At 46.9% G+C, this 19,141-nt stretch overlaps 1 protein-coding gene and 1 long non-coding RNA gene across 6 annotated transcripts in view; one reads left to right on the forward strand and one right to left on the reverse strand.

Annotated features, from left to right (window-relative positions):
- The first annotated feature begins 7,340 nt into the window (after positions 1 to 7,340).
- On the forward strand, positions 7,341 to 16,203 carry LOC130683880 (uncharacterized). Its single transcript, XR_008997922.1, has 3 exons — positions 7,341 to 8,290; positions 14,891 to 14,987; positions 15,865 to 16,203. It is a non-coding gene; the product is annotated as an uncharacterized LOC130683880 (long non-coding RNA).
- Positions 9,568 to 19,141, reverse strand: part of BCL2L1 (BCL2 like 1) — a 44,898-nt gene continuing 35,324 nt past the window's right edge. For all 5 annotated transcript variants that reach the window (XM_057502871.1, XM_036924773.2, XM_036924772.2 and 2 more), the window contains exon 3: positions 9,568 to 11,181. In XM_057502871.1, coding sequence (XP_057358854.1) covers positions 11,044 to 11,181 — 138 coding nt within the window. In that variant the 3' untranslated portion in view covers positions 9,568 to 11,043. The remainder of the gene's footprint in view (positions 11,182 to 19,141) is intronic.

Below are 19,141 nucleotides of genomic sequence, written 5' to 3' on the forward strand. Positions count from 1 at the left end.
TCCCTTCTGCCAAAGCCAGATGGTCACAAAGGTCTCCCCAGGTTCAAGAGGAAGAGAACAAAGACTTCCCCACTTGGGAGGAAGTCAAAGTCGCAGTGTAACATGTGAGATGCATATGAGATGGGAAATATTGTTGTGGTCCTCTCCACCCCCAGTTACGCCCAACATCTGTGGGCAGAGAAATGTCCTCCAGCAGAGTCCACATGGTGAGTGGGGGGAGGGAAGGCAGAATTGTGAGCAAATAAGACAACTTACCACAGATATGCAGACATAACCAACACAAAATCAAGTTGACAGAAAGGAAAACTGACCACATTAAATTGGATATTTACTAAAATTCAAACAGAGAATAAGATTTTGACATTTAGATACTCATATCTGACCTGAAAGAATTGGACCAATTAGAAATAATGGACATAATAGATAACATACAAAGGCAGGAAACTGGTGAAATCAGATGTAGACTAAAAATGAGACCCAAATCTTCACGGTGGCATTTACTCTGGGAAAACAAGTGACTGTCATGAAAAATTAATTCTGTACAATTAAATTTAAAATAGGAAACACTAGAAAGAATTTAAAATAAAATAATGGGTGAGAAATTGAATTGGCTGCATGCAGATTGCTCAAGAAAACTTTTTCTTGATATATTTAGGATTAGTGTAATTCTGATAAAAATATTTGGATTCAAAATTCAGAGTCATCTATAAGGCCAAAACATTTGGTTCAAAATATCCTGTAATAGTAAAATTTTCTGTAGAAAAAGAAACTCAAAGCACAAATAAGGAACTAAAAAGTATTTATCAGTATGAGAGATAAAGGGCTGATTTCCTTATTATGTTTTTTTTTTTAAAGTTGTCTGTTGAATCAGTAGAAAAAAACAAGAAAGCAAAAGTCATGACCCAGAAGATTACAGAAAAGAAAACAAGTAGCCTACAAATTTCTTACAGAAAATTTCAAACGTATAGAAAAGAATAGTCTAACAGCCTTCATGTGCCTTCCTGGCATCCACAATTATCTGCTCACAGCCCATTCACTTCCCTACCCTGACCCCTGAATTATTTTAAATAAATCCCAGATGTTACATAATTTCATCCATAAATATTTCAGTTTGTGTCTGTAAACAATAAGGACTATTTTAATAAACACAATTCCAGCATCATATGTTCACTTTATGTCTCTGTGTCACATTTTTGTAATTCTTGTGACATTTCAAATTTCTTTATTATACCGATTCTGGTGATCTGTGATCAATGACTGACTCGCTGAAAACTCAGATGATGGTTAGCATTTTTAGCAATAAAGGATTTATAAATTAAGGTAAGTACTTTTCTTTAGACATAACGCTATTGCACACTTAACAGACTACAGTGTAGTGTAAGCATAACTTTTATATACACTGGGAAACCAAAAAATTTGACTCACTTTATAGCAATATTTACCATATTGCCATGGTCTGGAACTAAATCGACAATATCTCTGAGAATGCCTGTACATAAGAAGTCTTAACATTTCCTTAATATCAAATACCCAGTCAGTGTGCAAATTTCCCTGATTGCCTCATAAAAGTTGTATTCATTTGAATTTTCTTGGAACAAAGATCCATCTTAAATCTAAATATTTCATTTGCTTATCTGAATCTTTGGATTTGGTATCAGTAATTATTTTCCATCCTCTTCTGTTTTCTGGAAGAGATTGTATAGAAATAGTGTTAATTTTTCCTTAAACATTTGGTAGAATTCTGCAGTGAAATCATCTGACCCTGGAGAGTTTTTTGGGGGCAGGGGGGTTAAATTACAAAATAAATTTCCTTACTTATTATAAGGCCATTCAAATTATCTGTTTCACATTTGGGTGAATTGTGGTAGTTTGTGCTTTTCAATTAATAAGTTGCATTTACTCCTATAAATTTCCCTCTGAGCTCTGTTTTTACAGCACTTGTAAGTTTTAGTATGTTGTGTTTTCATTTGTCTCTAAGTATTTTCCAATTTTTCCTTTGTGATTTTTTCAATTCACTGATTATAACAGTTGTGTTGTTTAATTTTCACATATTTGTGAATTTCCCAGTTTTTCCTCTGTTATTGATTTCTAGTTTCTTTCCACTGTGGTCAGAGAAGATACATTATATGCTTTCAATCTTTCTTTTTTTTTATTAAGGTATCATTGATACACAGTCTTATGAAGGTTTCACATGAGCAACATTGCGGTTATTACATTCACCCATATTATCAAGTCCCCCCCCCGCAAGCCCCATTGCAGTCACTGTCCATCAGCGTAGTAGGATGCTATAGAGTCACTACTTGTATTCTCCATGCTGTATTGCCTTCCCTGTGACCTACCTATATTATGTGTGCTAATCATAATGCCCCTTAATCCCTTTCTCTCTCTCTCCTTCCCCACCTACCCTCCCCAACCCCTTCCCTTTGGTAACCGTGAGTCCCTTCTTGGAGTCTGTGAGTCGGCTGCTGTTTTGTTTCTTCAGTTTTGCTTCATTGTTATACTCCACAAATGAGTATGATTTCAATCTTTTAAATGTATTGAGACTTGTTTTGTAGTTTGAGGTACAGTCTATCAAGGAGAAGATGTCGTGTGCACTAAAGAATGTATACTCTGCTGTTGGTTGGAATGTTCTATAGATGTTTATTAGGTCTAATTGGTTTATAGTATTCCTTAAGTCCTCTATTTCTTCACATTTCCTTTTGTGTATATTTTTAAGACACGTTCTTAAAGGTCACCACAGGGATTACAATTAACATTTAAAGTTTGTAACAATCTAGTTTGAACTGATACAAATTTAACTATAGTAACATATAAAAACTGTTCCCATATAGCTTCACACCCTTTTATTTTTGTGGCAAATTATATCTTTACACGTTGTATGCTCATTACATAGATTTCTAATTATTAAATGTAATTGTTTTTTAAATTATGTAGGAAGTAAAGAGAGTTGCAAACTGAAAATTAAGTAATACTCCTTTTATATTACCTCTGTAGTTAGCTTTATCAGAGTTATTTCTTTGTATGTCCTCAAATTTTACTGATTTCTACTCTTACCTTTATTATTTCTTTCCTCTGCTTGCCTTGAATTTACTTTGCTCTTCTTTTTCTAGTTTCTTGAGGTGAGAGTTTAGATTACTGAATTAAGACTTTTTCTCTTTTCTGATGAATGCATTTATTGCATAAATTTCCCTCCCAGCACTGCTTTAACTGTGTCCCACAAATTTTGATGGGTCGTATTTTCATCTCATTCTGCTTAATGTATTTATTTCCCTTAAGACTTCTTTGACCCATTAACTATTTAGAAATGTGTCATTTAGTTTCTAAGTGTTTGGAGATTTTCAGGTTTCTTTTTGTTACTGATTCTATGGTGGTCAGAAAACACACTTTGTATGGCTTCAGTTCTTTTAAATTTGTTGAAGTTTGTTTTATAGCCCAGAATATGGTCTATCTTAATATATATTCAGTGGGCACTTAGAAGAATGTGTATTCTGCTGCTGTTGAGTGGAGTGTTCTATAAATGTCAGTTGGATTCTGTTAGTTGATGGTGGTGTTGAGTTCTACATCATTGGTGATTTTCTGTCTGGTTGTTCTATCAATTGTTGAGAGAAGGGCATTAATTGTGCATTTGTCTGTTTCTCTTTTTAGTTCCATCAGTTTTTGTTGCTTTCCTTTGATTAATGCTTTTTATCATTTTTCTTTCAACCTGCCTATAGTTGAAGTGAGTTTTGTATAGACAGCATAGAGTTGGCTTTTAAAATTAATATTGCCCATATTTGTCTTTTAATTGGCATATTTAGACCATTACACTTAATATAATTATTGATACAGTACAACATATCTCCCAACTATTTTTACAACATATCTCCCAACTATTTTTTTTCCCTGTGTATTCTCTCTGTTGTTCATTCTCCTGTTTTTTTTTTCTGCTTTCCTGTACATATACATAACTTAGCACAGTCTACTGGTGGTGTCATTTTCCCAATTTGAGTCAAGTAGAAACCTTACCTTCCTTTATGTTCCTGACCCACTCTCATTGTTGCCAGGTGGGCATGGAATTCAGGACTCCCCAGTGTGGTGTCCATTGACATTATGGGGAGAGGAGGTGGTAGGAAAGGGCTCATAACTGGCCAGCAGAGATGAAAGTCCTGGCTTCCTTGGTTTTATCTCATAACACCCTGCATTAGTGGGGGTATTGGACACCTCGACTCATGTACTCAGCCATTGTTGATGTGGCTGGGGCCACGGTTTTTTCATGGTGTTTGACGAGTAGAGCTGTTATTGTCTAAAAATTTTGTCTTGCTAGGCTGGTAGGCTGTTCCTTCCCTAATCCTTTGACTAGAGGGAGCAGGGTTTTATTAGGGTTATTTTTTTTTCTTTTCTGTGCCCATTGGCTTTTTTGGATAGCCAGTTCCAACATCTTTGGCTCCAAAGTCTGGGGTGTCTGAGGCAGAAAGAAAACCCAGGGGACTCACCATCCTGTCATTCTCAGGTCCTGAGGTACCCGTTGGTCTACCTTCTCACTACTTTTCAGAGTTTTCTTATACTTGTTTTATGTACAATGTCCAGGGGTTTTAGTTTCACTTAGTAGAAGAACCAGGGAAAAGTGCATCTGCTCCAGCTTCCCAGAAGTGGAAGTACGAAAGTGGTGTCACTTGCCCTGAGGAGTTTCCCCCACTCTGTATTTTTCTGATTTCATTCCCATGTATTATTTATTGCGTCTCTCTGTTCCCTGCATTTTCCATCAGTGGTGGGTATATTTAGAGGCTTTGGTCGGATTAAGATTTGACTTTTTGGGAAGACTATTTTATGGGTGTGCTGTGTCCTTTTGCCAGGAGCACATGATGCCGCACTATCACTGTGTGCCATTTGTAGCTGACGTTGGTCATGGCGTAGAGTCATTAACTTATTAAGCGTACAGACGGCTTTCAAATTATTAAAAGAGGCCAACTTCAATTAGAGTTTTGAAAATGAAATTTTGAAGTCTGGGATATTATTTTTTCATTGAGTGGACTGACAGAAATCAAAGAGTATTAACATGGGTATTGGTAAGGGTGCAGAAGACAGGCAGTTTCATAGGAGGCCAGTTTAGCTGCCTCCATCAAAATGACAAATGCATTCCCTTTTGCCCAGCAGTTCTACTTCTACGAATATCTTGTGGATACACACACGTGTATGGACACACTGGGATGTTATTGTAGTATCGTTTGGATGAGGAAAACTTGAGAACTACCCAGTTGTTCCTCCCTCAAGCAGATTCCCAAGGCTTCCAAAGTTTTACAAACTGTGACAGATTTGTTGGGGCCTCGGCCATGGGCCCTTGACCCATCTCAGAGGTCACATGCAGCTTTGGCAGACAGCTCTCACGCAAGGGAACAGGCACCTGTGTCTTTTTGACCACACGTTTATGCTTGGCCCAAGCATGCGCAGGCAGGACATGGCAAATACTGAGGAGAAATAACTGAGAAGCAGCCCTCAGCCCATGAGTGATGGGAATTGGTGGATAAATACTCTGGTGTTCTTGTCTGTAGAAAGCTCCATGGATCTTTCAAAGGATCCCCTGGGAAGGAGCCCCATCGTCTGAAGTGGCAAGTCACCCATTATTGTACTCTGTATTGGCTTCCTGTCCTTCCCTGCCTTGCTGTCCCCACTGCCCTGGGATCACCACTTAAAGTACTTAACACTTGAATCCTTATCTTAGGCTTTGCTTTTGGGGGAGATCCATACTAAGACAGAGTTAGAACTTAGGAGCCCTAAGACCAGTCCCCTCAGGGATACTTAGAGCAGTGGGGGAGGGTGGGGGTCTGACAGAATAGCCTGATAAAACTTATATAGTAATTTATGTGCCAGATGCCATTTTAAAGCATTTTACAAGCATAAAATCTGCATTATATCAGCATAACCACTCCATCCGGTAGGTATGATTATCATTTCCATTTTACAGGTGAAGAAAGTCAGGCACAGAGAAGTTCAGTCACTTACTTGTCCTAGGGCACCTGGCTGCCCCAGGCAGTCTGGCTTCAGAGTCCTGCTCCTAACCACGACACTGTGCATCTCTTCTGGTCCTCACTGCTCCATCAGGATGAGCTGAGTATGGCTATGGCTGGGCTCTTGCCTCCTGGACATCTGATGTGTGGTCAGCCACAGAGGATGTGGCTGTCCACGAGGGAGGACCACTTTCCCCTTCAAAAGGACCCTCCACAGCGTCCATGGAGCCCCTGGATGAGTTTCTTTTCCAGGTACTCAGGGAACTTGGCATGAAGCCAAATGAGACTGACATGCCTATAAGGGATGGCCAACCAGCTGCAGAGGGATGTTCCACCACATAAATGGATTGCAAATAAGAGTTTTATTGTTATTTTTATTTATTAATATTTTTTAAATGCCATAGGGCAGGAACAGTTTGTTTTGTTTTGCTTGGGGCGGGGGTGGCTGTTTTTCACACCAGTGCAATTTGAGCCAAGCCTTTTTCATGTAAGGACCGGTCATTTCTCACTTAGCAACAAATTTACAAACCATCTTGATAGCTAACCACTACATTATGTTTATATTCCTTTTTATTTTATTTTCAGAGGACCTTTTTTAAAACTTTATGTCGATATTCCTGGTACCTTAGTATTCTAAAAATGACTTCCTGTAATTTTGGCACATATGATGTCTATATACTTATGTCTTCTTTGATTTTTAATAAATATCCATTCACTAATGTTAGAATGCTGGACATATGGAGTATTAATTCCCTCCTAAATTATTTAGACCATCGCATTTCAGTAGGTTCACACATGAATAATTAGCTTGAATAATTCTATGTTTAAGAGCCTTGTGAATTCTCATGAAATTTAAATGGTCTTACCACAAAGTCCTTCCCCTCTCTCTCTCCTTCTCTCCTCCCTTCCTTTGTGCTATACAGCCTTCCCAGTGTTAATAAGAGTTATAATTTTCTCAAAAAAAGGGAGATGGGGTGGGTGGGTGCTGAAAGCTTTATGTCATTTCCTGTGTTCTGGAACTCATCATTGTTTTAAAATATCCTAAAATGAAAAAGTTCATTTGGATTTGATGTCTACTTGATTACAATCTTATATTTGTCAGTTAAAGAAAGGGAAGAACTAGTGTGGCCTTTAAATAAAATTTCAATTGCAAGCTTTGGAACAGTTAACATTTTTCTATCATCTACTTGAGGTCTCAAAGTCTCCTGTCAATGCTGATTACGAAGAATGTGAAGAGATCATCATTAGTAAGCCTTGATCAGGAGTTGTGTGACTCATTTTGATCACAAAAGCTCATAAAAAGGTGTGTTCACAGAACAAGATCCAAGTTTCTTAAGAAATAAATTTTTAAATGATGTATTTGGGTGTTTTAATCAAAGTTAAAACTTCACATCTTCTCTATAAAATATATTGTATTTCATTTCTCTCATCATAAAACAACATATAGAAGTGGAATGAATTTTTCCGCAGGACCCACATAGATAATCCAAACCCCTTCCAGCTTTTCTTCAGTGTGCAATTCCAATATTTTAGGCATATACCATGGCATGTATAAGGTTGGTAATCACTGAGTTAGAGGTCTGGTTAAGAAATTTATGGAATACAACACGGCTAGAAAAAGACTGAAGCCCACATGAGTTGATAACTGTTGAAACTGCGTGATGAGTACATGGGGATTCACGTGTAAATATGGAAACGTCTGTAAGATATATTATTTAGGTGAAAAATGCAAGGCAAAGTGTGTCTACAAGTTATTGTGTAAAAAAAAAAAAGGGAGGACCAAAATGTATTTGTATTTACGTATTTGCCTGTATGTGAAAAGGATATCAATAATCTGGGGAAGGACTTGAGTGGGTAGGGTGGGGGACAGGGGACAGGAACATGTCGGTGGGGAGGGGCTGGAGGCTTTGGTCTTAAATTAAGGAAGGAGAGAGGTGGTCCTGAGCTCTGGCAAAGGTGTAGCAAGCTCTGAATCGGTACCGAAGGGTTGGGAGAGTTGAGGTCCTCTCGATAGGCAGGGTGGAGGATGGAGGACCGGAGCACACTGGCCGGGAGGGTCGTGGGTGTCACGGAAGGGCAGCTTAGGGGTGGGCATGGCTTCCAGGTCGCAAACCCCGGCCACCAGGGGACAGTCAAGCCTTCTCCTGAAAGCGGGTGGGCGGAGCCCCCGGGCCAGGTCCTTCCCTAGCCCTGCCCCCAGCGGGAGCGCCCGCCCCTGTAGGCCTGGCTGGCTTCCCCAGACCTCGCTCGGACCTCCGGCTGCAGCTGCGTGGGATTCGGTGAGGTGCACCTCCTCCCTTCTTCTGGTGAGCCCGACCGATGGTCATCATTGCCGCCCTCACTCCCCGCCCCTCGGGCAACACCCAGGCCTCCCGCAAACTGTTGGGTTATCTCTTTAGATCTTAACCCAAATCGCATGATCTGGCTCCTGCAGTCATACCCATTTACAGAGGGGAAAGTTGGGACATAGATTAGGTAACTTGTCGAAAGTCACAAGACCACAAGACCAGGATACACAGCCGGCCTGTCCACCTGCGGGACTAGAGCATTAACCAAAACACGGGTTGGCGGCTTCACTGGTCTTCCGACTTCCACGGTGGTCCCCCTCCTGGTTTACAGCCTTCCTTAGGCTCTGACTGCCCTCAGGATCAAGTTCAGTCCCCTCACTCTACCTCTCAGTGTATCATCTTGGCCCAGGAGCCCCCTCTCAGCTCCAGACACGCCAACCTCCCTTTAGCCTGAAGAAAACTACTCTCATTGTGTGCATTTGGATCACTCTTCTTCCTCCCTGCTCCTTTCAGTTACTCTTAAATACTCTTTAGGCCCTGGGCTGATGTCACCTCCTCCAGGGACCCCCTCGCCGACTCCTGGCTCCCGCCCAAGCTCTTCTCTTGTATTAAAGGCTGTTGGAGCACTCGTGAGCTTTTTGGGTTGCACTGGCCTCAAGATGCATGCTTCAGTTTCCTAATTATAATGGCGTCACTATTCCAACAACTCAGATCATCCTCGCTTTCTAAGGCTATCTCTAATTCATCAGCAAATCTTGTATGTAGGTCCTTCCTTTACAGTGTATCTCTAGTCTGACCCCTCCTCACCTCCTTTCCTGCTGGGTCTTGTCTGTCCTGCCGTTGTTCTTCATGGCTGCCCTGTTTCCAGGTTTGCCCTGTGACAGACAGAGCCACCCTTGGTCTGTCTCCTCCACTAAAATGAAGATCTGATAAGGAAGGGCTTGGTTTACTGCAGAATCCCCAGTGCCTAGGACTGTGCCTGTGTAGAGCAGGGCTTAGTAAATACTTGCCAAGCAGCTATCTGTTCCTGCCACCAGAATGTCAGTTTTGGGAGGGCAAGGACTGTGTCCTGTTCACACACAGCCCGTGCCCACATACAGCAGGTGCTCAATAAAAACCCCGTCAACGTACAGGTGGACAAACTCAGGCCCGGAGGGTGGAAGGGACTTACCCAAAGCCGTCCCGGAGGGCAGCAGAGCCAGCACAGCCAGCCCGGCACCCACTCTCCTGCATCCTCTCTGCCAGCTGAGCAGCCCCTTCTTTCCCCGGTCCCGCAGCACACAGGAGCCCAGACCTTTTGTTCACTTAGTCAACACAGTTTATTACTGAACTGCACTTTCACCTTCACACAGACTATTTTAAAGAGCTGGAACAAGTGTGGGGTGGGGGTTGGGGGAGGGACAGGTGCCCCTCAGGAGCCAGGACCCCTGGCTGGCTTCCCCGGACCAGGGCAGGGGAGGGGAGGGAGCATCAGGCTGTTCAATCTCCGGGCACCAGCTCTCCACGTGCACACGCACAGCAAGCCAGCAGCTCCTCACACATAAATACAGACACGCTTAACAAAAATAGTATATCATCTTCACAAGGAATAAAAACTAGTCTCGAATATGTACAGCAGAGAGCCCGGGGTGGCCGGGGCTAGGCCAGGACCCCCAGGGGTGAGACAGGCCATGGGTGGAGCTGGGAGAGGGAGGCCTGAAGGGCTCCTGGCCAGGCCACTCTGACCTTGGCAGCCCTGCTGCCAGGCTCAGTGGGGGTGGGGCACAAATCTGTTAGGTGCCTCCTGCCAGCCCCGCTTGGTACACCAGGCTCTCCTTCTGCCCCTCCTGCCTGAGGTAGGGAAGACCCTAGGGCTCCCACAGCTGCCCCCCATAGCTCCCGTTCACCTCTGGGCCAAGGCCTCAACCCGTGGACCCCATGGGCAGCAGCCCAAGGTAAAGATACCACAGGCTAACTTGCAGAAAGCGAGGCAGCTGAGGCCATCAACAGCTCTGGGGCACCAGTCTTGGGCCCAGTTGGTCCCTCAGTCATGGTCATGGGAGCCAGGAGAGGGCAAAGGGCAGGGACTTGGGATGGTGCTGAACTGCAAGGGCCACCCTAGGTTTGGCATGGGGTGCTTCCTGCACCCTCCCTCCTGGACGGGTGGGGCTGGCATCTAGTCAGAGGCCTCCAGGGGACTCTGGCCAGGCCAGAGGGGGGGAGGGGGTCCTGGTCCTTGTTTCTTTATCCCAACAGCCTGAATCTCTACTTAGTCAGAAGTGGCCCCTAAGCGGCTCTTGGGGGTTGGGGATGAAAAAAAGGGGAGCCCAAGTCCTACAGGGGATAGGAAATGATCAATTCTGAGGCCACAAACATCAAAACAAAGGCAAGTCTCTCCTTCTGGGGAAAAGGGTCAGAAAACTTTCCAGCTCCCTGGCAGGAAAGCATTCGTGGGAGGCTAAGGGATAAGGGGGTTCCACCAATCAGGCAGGGACCTCCAGCCCCCAGCCAAAAATCTCCCCATACCTGCTAGCTTCCATGGAGATTTTGGGGAAACTCTGAGGGTTTTGAGGCCGGGAGAACTGAAGTGTGAGGGAAGGCAGCTCTCACATAAGCATGGTAGATTCTAGAAAACTAATTGCAGGGGACCAGGTCTAGGCCCAACCCTGTGATGGGTAGGTGGCCATGGGCTGCATGTAGTGGTTCTCCTGGTGGCAATGGTGGCTGGACAGAGGGATGTGGTGGGGGAAAGACGGAGGTGGGAGGGTGGTGGGAGGGTAGTCAGTGTCTGGTCATTTCCGACTGAAGAGTGAGCCCAGCAGAACCACACCAGCCACAGTCATGCCCGTCAGGAACCAGCGGTTGAAGCGCTCCTGGCCCTTCCGGCTCTCCGCTGCTGCATTGTTCCCGTAGAGTTCCACAAAAGTGTCCTGCAGGAAGAGAAAGAAGGGAAGGTGCGGTCTGAGTCCTCAGACAGTCGTGTGAATGGGTGGGTTGGGGGAGGGGGCCATCTGTGCCCACTCTGAGCCAGAAAAAAGGTTAAGTCCTCCTTGTTGGAAATGACTGAGGAAGCAGTTGCAAGGTGGGGAAAGAGCTTTGTCCAATGTCGGACAGCTAAGAAGTGGTACACTAGCACCTAAGGTGGGAAAGAGATGGGCAGGGGCAGGGAACAGCATGACAGGAGGCCAAGTGACTGGAGCAGAGTGCAGGACAGCAGGGGCCAGGGGAGACGGGCTGCAGGGCTGAGTGAGAACCAAATCATGCATGGTCTGGAAGCCACAAGGAGCTTGGAGCTGAGTCTTAGGGAAGGAGAAAAAAGCTAAACTCCTGAGTGATTAGGGGCTTAGCAGGTTTGGGGACTGTGGGCCAGGAGCTCCTTCCCCCTGGCCAGGACAGACTGATGAGTGGGCAGAGCAGGGAAGAACAGAGGAGGTAACAGTGATGCAGGACTGGGATGGGGTCTAAGAGGCCCTGTCCCTGTGCCCCCAGGGGGTGTGACTTGGGGCCAGGAGGAGAGCAGCAGCCCTCTGCCCTGGAGCTAGTCAGGAGGAAAGCACCTGCCACGGAGGAGAGGCTGTGGGTTAAATCACCCCGCTCAGGGTGGAGCCAGACTGGGGCAGGGAGGGGAAGCCTGGAACACCCTTTTACCTTGCACCCCATTTGTCCTTTAATCCACAACAACACTGCAGTGCAGGGCTATCTCGCCCCAGTTACAGACCAAGAAGCTGGGCATCTCAAGGCCGAGGGACTTGGTAAGGTCACACAGCTCTGTCAGTGGTGGAACCAGAAGCCAAACCTGGTGGCTGGTACATAGAATGAGTACGCTAGTGTTTAGGGAGTGAGGAACACTGGTTGGTTCCAGAGACCATGTTTTCCTCTCTACCAAGAGCTCACACCATGGACCCATATTTCCTCCTGGGCCCAAGTGGCTGAGTGGTGGTTGATTCCTTAGACAGCACCTGCCATCTCCAGGTGGCCCGGGGTCCCACCCAGCCAGTTTGCTCACTCTGATACCTGCCTGGCCCCACTTCTGGTCTTGATAACTCCCTCAGTCCATGCTCTACGCAGAGATTTTTAATAACATAGATCAGATCATCGCACTCCTGTGCTTAAAGACCTCCAACAACTTTCTCTGGCACTTAGAAACCCAGTGTCATGGGCACTGATCTGCCAATTTGATTAAAAGAATCCTCTGCATTTATTAAGCCATTAGGGAGGTAGCATAAGCCAGAGCCCTAACCAGAAAGCTTACCATCTCTAGGGGAAAAGGAAACTACAGGAAGCAGATAGGGAAGCCCCTCATTCAGACCATGTCACTCAAAGCTCTCACCCTTCCGAAGGCTTCCCATCACACCTGGAATAAAGTCCCTACTAGTCACCATGGGCAGCAAGGCCTAGTGGGACCTGGCCCCTCCCCATTGCACACTCCACCCCAGCTGCACTGGCCTCCTTGCTGTTCCTCCAACAGCTCAAAGCGCCTAACCCCAGATCATCACCTGCCTCACTCCCTCATTTCACTCCTGACTCTGCTCGTTTCATCTCCTTAGAGAGGCCTATCCCTGGCCACCTTGTTTAAAATGGTACCCAACTTCATCTCTCTCTACCTGTTCCCTTATCATGCTTTATTTCTCTTCTTGGCATTTTTCATAACCAGATTCTACACTTTGTTTTTGTTTTTGTTTGTGTTCTGCACTAGATGTGGTTTGATGAGGTCAGAGATCCTGTCTTGTTTCTATATATCCAATGCCGGAATAGTATCTGGCACATAGTTGGTGCTCAATAAATACATGAGCAGAATGAAGGTACTGTGTGTCTACCAAGTGCCAGGCCTTGTTGTCCCATTTCACCTTCATCAGAACCGTCAGACGTAGAAATGTGAGCCCCATTTCACAGATGAGACAACTGAGGTTTAGGACAGAGAAGACCTTGCCTGGAGTCAGCCAGCTACCAGATGGCAGAGCCAGGGTGAGAGCCCAGACTGCCCACCCCAGAGGGAGGGCTGCTACAACAGGACCCTTCCTTATGTGGGACGCTGGGGAGGACCTCCTATCTGTGGTGCAGAAACACTGGATGTTGGGGTGGGGGATGAGGGGACCCTGGGTCTGGGGAGAGAAGGGCAGTGGCTGCAGCAGCCAGCCTCCCCTCTGGCTCTGTCGCTGCCCAGGCATGGCTGGTGTGGATCTGCCTCCCTGTCTCCCCTTGCTCATTTGGACTACCTAAATGGGTGCTGGCAGGCAAGAAAATTCTTATTGGAGTTCTGATTTTTCTGGTCCCAAGTGAAACAGGCCAGGTAGAGTCATAAAAACATTGATCTGTGGTGGGGGACAGTCCTGGGCTGTGGGGCGCATCAGAGAAATGAGGCCTTGGCCAGAAGGCCTTGGTTATCCCAAGGGGCCAAATGTCCCATAAGAAACCAAGGACACTGGGGTCGCAGCCAAAGTGGGAGAGGCCTGGCTCTCTTGATGGGAATTTTCCTGAAGTCAAGGACTGGCAGCTACAGGGAATTTTCGGCTCTGGGCTGGGCTGGAGTAAACAGGCCCTGTCCCTGCAAGGGCACAAAGCACTCACTGTCCAGGAACAGCCATTCCAGGGTGGAGGGAACATTCTCACTTCTGTGCCACAGAGAACAAGGCTCTGCTGGGCCCAGCCCCCACTCGTGCATTCCTGGCTAGGACAGCCTTCATTTCCATTTCAGGAGCTCCTTCTCTTGGGGAGCGGGAGTAGGATTTCCGAAGGTGGCAGATTCTGGGGATTGCTTTTGCAGAGAGAGCACTAGGGAAATGGGGCGTGCTGTTCCAGGGCGGGTGCTGGGGAGGCAGTGGTGTGGGTATATTTAGCCCATGGTTCACACGGCACACTTGGAAACAAACACAGCCATTTTCTCAGCGGGCGGCTGCTCTGGATAAATAAACAGGGTTGCAGAGCAGCCCCAGTCTGGAAAAGCAGAGATAAGTCCCCACTGCTCCTCAGGGGCTGCCACTGGTTTTAGCAGAGCTGGCACAGCAGGCAGGGAGAGGCGATGTAGTGGTGGGTTGCAGGGAGGGCTCTGATGTTACAGAGGCTTTCAGGAGACTTGGGCCTGAGACACATCCTCAGCTCCCACTTAAAGTGGCAGAAGTTTCTCTTGGTAGTTGTGACCACTACCACAAGGATCCATGTGGGGATTTTCAGGACAATAGCTAATGACCTCCACAGGAAGATCATGGACTCTTAGCGAGGCAGACTCCCAAATCAGCAAGGCCAATCCACCTGCCCATCTAGTTTCACCCGGCCGGTTTGTGGTAAGAGTTTGGACTAGGAATTGGGGTTTCCTGACTTGCCTTCGGTGCCCTTCAGAGCACTGAGACAAGAACCAGTATCCCCAGGAGAAGCCAAGGCTGGGACCACTTTCAAGGTCCTGCTTCCAACAGACCTGGCCAGACACATGGAATGGCCCCACCGCACAGAGTTCAGAGTGCTTTATACCTCTGCCTTTGCCAACTCTGTGTCCTCTAACTGGTCACCTCCCCAATCTCCTTTCCTCAGTTAGCCAACTGCTACTCAGCTTATAAGATTCCATTTTGGAGTCCTGTCCTCCAAGAGGCCTTTCTCTACTTGTCCCTCTTTCAACTTTGTGATGAACGCCTCCTCTGTTTGCAGGGTTTTTGGACTTTCACTCACACCACAAATATTTACTGAGCGCATACCATGCTCCAACAGCAGTGCTGGAGACGCAGCAATGCACAAGACAAACAAGGTCCCTGCTTTCATGAGGCTTGTGTTCTAATCCATGCATTCTCAGCTGGAGTGGGATCACCTCTGAGAGGGCAAAGCAAACAATTCTTGGATATTACAGTGGTCTGTGGCTCTCCACGGGGCCACAGCACGTAAGGAGATAACACAGCACAGTTGTGGTATTCAAATGTCATGGGAGGGCAATTAGGACAAAAATGTCTAAGAAAGACTCCTATGAGGGTGGTGATAAAGGAAAAAAGGTTGAGAAACACTTTTTTCTCCTAATGGGAGATTAGACAGATTAATAAGAAACAAGACAACTTCAGAAACGATGGGGTTTTGAAGATAAAAAGTTACAGGGATTAAGGGGGGAAAAGGGGTATAACGATTAGCACACATAATGTGGGGGAGCACAGCGAAGGCAGAATAACAGAGAAGACAAGTAGTGACTCTATAGCATCTTACTACGCTGATGGACAGTGACTGTAATGGGGTTTGTGGTGGGGACTTGGTGAAGGGGAGAGTCTAGTAACCATAATGTTGCTCATGTAACTGTATATTAATGATAACAACAACAAAAAAGTTATGGGGAGAGGACAGAGAATACCTGGGGGACTGATGTAGGTAGAGTGGTCAGAGGAGTTTCCTCTGGGAAGTAAGGACTGAGCTGAGACCTGAATGACAAGGTGGTGGTAGTCAAAGGAGGATTAAAAATCTTAGGTAAGAAAGAGCACGTTCCAGCAGAAGCAACAAGTGCAAAGGCCGAGGCAGGAAGGGGAGTCAGGGCATCCCTAATTGAGGCCCTCTGTCTATGTGTCAGTCTCCCCTATCTGTCTGGGAGCTCAGACAGGGACGAAGTCTGACCCATGTCTGAAATGAGAGGCCCATCCTCATTTCAGGCCAGACTGACTTCAGCTAGATGTCTGCCCAGAGGTAGCCAACTGAACAGTGTGGGTCACTCTGCAGCCGCCTGCAATCCTGGAGAAGGAGAAGAAAAAACCTGGCCCAAGAATGCCTCAGGGCACCAGCTCAGGTGCCAGGGGACCACCATCTTGCCAGGGGTGAAATGCAGTCCCTGAATGAAGCTGACCAGTCCTCTAATTCCCATCCTTCTCCTCTCTGCCTCCCACGTTTCCACACTTCCTCCTAGCGATGTGACTGAGTAGGTTACTCCATCTCTCTGGCCCACAGCGTCCTCACTTGTTAAATAACAATAAAGTAATACCTGTGTTATGGAAGCTGACCTTTATTACACATCTGAATGTTTTGCCTGTGCCAGGCACTGAACTAAAGCACTTCACCTCTATTAGGACATATTCCCTGATGACATGCACAGTCATAATCACTTGAGTGATTATTCTTTGTATATCCAGAACCTGGTGTTATACCTGGAACACAGCAGGTGCCATTCTAAATGAATTTATTTTAGATGAACAAATGAATGACTACTTTCATTTAATCCTCATAATGTTTACCAATAATCCTGTTCTACAGATGTGAAAACGGAGGCTTTGGAGTTTGTTCACCCATGGTCTCTATTTAGGAAGTGGCAGGGCTAGGATCTGAGTTCTGGCCTCTTGCTTATTTTGAGGTCCAACCCTGCCATCTCAGGCCCTGCTCTCCCTGCCCACAGAGGAGGTAACCTCTGCAGCGGTGGCACCAGCAGCTCACGTTTCCTGAACACTTACCCTGAAAGGTACTCTTCTCGGCCCTTTTCATGGATTAGTTCAGAGCCGTGTCCACGTTCTGTCGGGCAGCAGGTCCTATTGTTAACCATAATGCAGCTGCTGACCTGAGGCCACAGGCGATCTGTCACTTGCCCAAGGTCATACAGTGAGCTGGTGACCTGGCTGTGTTGCCCGCACCAACAACTGGCTCCAGTGCCTTCGCTCCTCACCCCAATACAGCACCTGGCTCACTTTCAAAAGGACACTACTTCTCAGGGTCCTGTGGGCCAGGGACATGCACTCCTGCTGCTGAAGGTGGTCCCCATTTGAAGCCCAGTAAACTAAGACTCGGAGAAACTAAAAGACCTGCGCAAAGTGTAAGTGGGGAAGCCAGTTTCAAGCCCCAGTATGTGATGTGTGGCAATGAACCCCATATTCTTGGCCAGGGCATCTTCTGTGTCCTTTTTGGAGCGAGAAGGTGGCCTGTGGCCACCAGCTGAATGAATGAGCTCTGGCCCCCAGCCAGCTGCGTGGAACTGGGTGCCACAGGAAAAGGATGTGACGAAGACCAGGAGGGAAAGTGAAACCCTTCCTTCCTGGCTTCAGTGGAGAACAAGCGCCTATGCCAGACAGGCCCTTCCTTCCTCTAGGGTGACTTTGAAGGGCCCAGGCCCACCACTTCCTTCCTGCTTGGTTATTTCGGGAAAGAGGTAGGTGGAGAAGAGGAAGGGGCTCCCAGCAGCCCAGGGAAAGTGCCAGGACCATCAGGACTGTACCTTGCTCTAGCCTTGCCACAGTCCTGCATGGGCAGGCCATGAGCCACTTGCACATTCACTTTCTGCTCCTGGCCTCAGTTTCCCTGAGGATGATAAATGCTTGCTAACAAACAAAGCTGTTAGGAGATCCCTGGGAGATGTCAGGGAGGGGGCTGGGGCAAATGGAGAGGCTTATCACTCTCTGGGCAGGGAGCTGCAGGTGGAGACTCGGAAGAAGTGAGGTTTGTGGTTGGAATCCACTTCCCTTGGCTTTCCTAGGGGAGCTGTTGGCCTCAGTAATGTGAGAGGAACACAGCCTCTCTCTCCTCTGCCTGGGTTGAGGGGAAACATGGACCTGGATGTAGGCAACCCAAGAAAGGCAGTTAAGTGGGACAGGGGCAAAGAGATGGGTGGCCAGACTGCTGGGGCTGACACTTCAGTCTAGCCAGCTCAGATGTGGGTGCCAACCAAACCTCTCTACTTCTAAGCCTCAGTTTCTCGGCTTTGACCTCACAAAGCAGTGGGTGGTGAAATCAGGGAATAAAAGCCCTTGGTAAAGCTAGGTGACCCTGGTGTTACTGGCTGAAGAGAGTATCAATGGGAAGCTCAAGCCATCTGGGCTTTAGGGGCTATTTGGAGGCATCCTCACAGCAAACTTCATGTTTTCTCCAACTTTGCCCCTGTCAGCTGCCAGCCTCTCCTCCCCTGCCACACCCCCACCACTAGTTCTAAGAAGCTAAGCCTGACAGATGTGCTCATTTCTCAGAAGAGGAAGTGGTTGTGCTGGGAGGAGATAACACCTCCACAGGGGAATTGAGAAAGCTATCGGGACCAGCAGTGCAAGCGTGGGCTCCCCACCTCCTCGGCTCAGAATCAGGGAGCTAGTCTTGGAGGCACAGAAGCAAAATTCAGAAAAGTATTTATTGGGGGCACAGATGCTCATCTAAGAGCTCACAACCTCCTTCCATGGGAGTGATAGCTGATCTTTACTGAGCACTTACCATATACTAGGCATGGGGCTGAGAGCTTCGTTGGGTATATGAATTCACTTAATCCTCACAATAACCCCACCCAGTAAGTGCCATTACCACTCTCCATGGTACAGATGAGGGAAAGGGCACAGGGAGGTCAACTGACCCTCTTCAAGGTCGTACAGTTTATAAATAGCAGAGCTGGGATTTGAATCAGGCAGTCTGGTTGCAGAGCCCAAACACTTAATGGCTCCTAGGGGACTGCAACATGCTCACGTACATTCATTCCCAGGAATTCTGAGGCCTCCCCTCATCCTCAACCCTCTGTCATCTCATCCTTGGTGACTTCCTATTCTTTCACAAGTAGATGGTCACAGCTTTTCATTCTGCTCCCAGTGTCCAGGGTGAGAGGGTCTAAGGAGCAAAAGGTCTTACGACATACTCATTCTCATTTCCCATATGGGGTTCAGAAAGGTGGAGTGCCCAGGTCACACAGTGGGTCTGTTTCACTGCAGACAGTCCATGTGCATGGAAATTCGGTCCCCTCTAGGGCACTCTCTGCTTACACACTTGTGATAAGGGGTCACCTCCCTCCTGAGTGGAAAGCTCTGTTGGAAAACGTTTGCCTCTTTTCCTCTACCTCCCCCCACTGGCTGGCCTTGGTTCTGGTCCTCTCTGCTGCTCTCCTCCAACTCTGTCCCAGGGGCTGCCCAGGGAGGCAACACAGGCTGGCAGAGGAGGTTTTGCTAGCCTTGCTCTGGGCCCTGGACCAGGTCCTGCTCC

The sequence above is a fragment of the Manis pentadactyla genome, chromosome 5 (assembly GCF_030020395.1).
Source record: "Manis pentadactyla isolate mManPen7 chromosome 5, mManPen7.hap1, whole genome shotgun sequence".
NCBI classification, from domain to species: Eukaryota; Metazoa; Chordata; class Mammalia; order Pholidota; family Manidae; genus Manis; species Manis pentadactyla.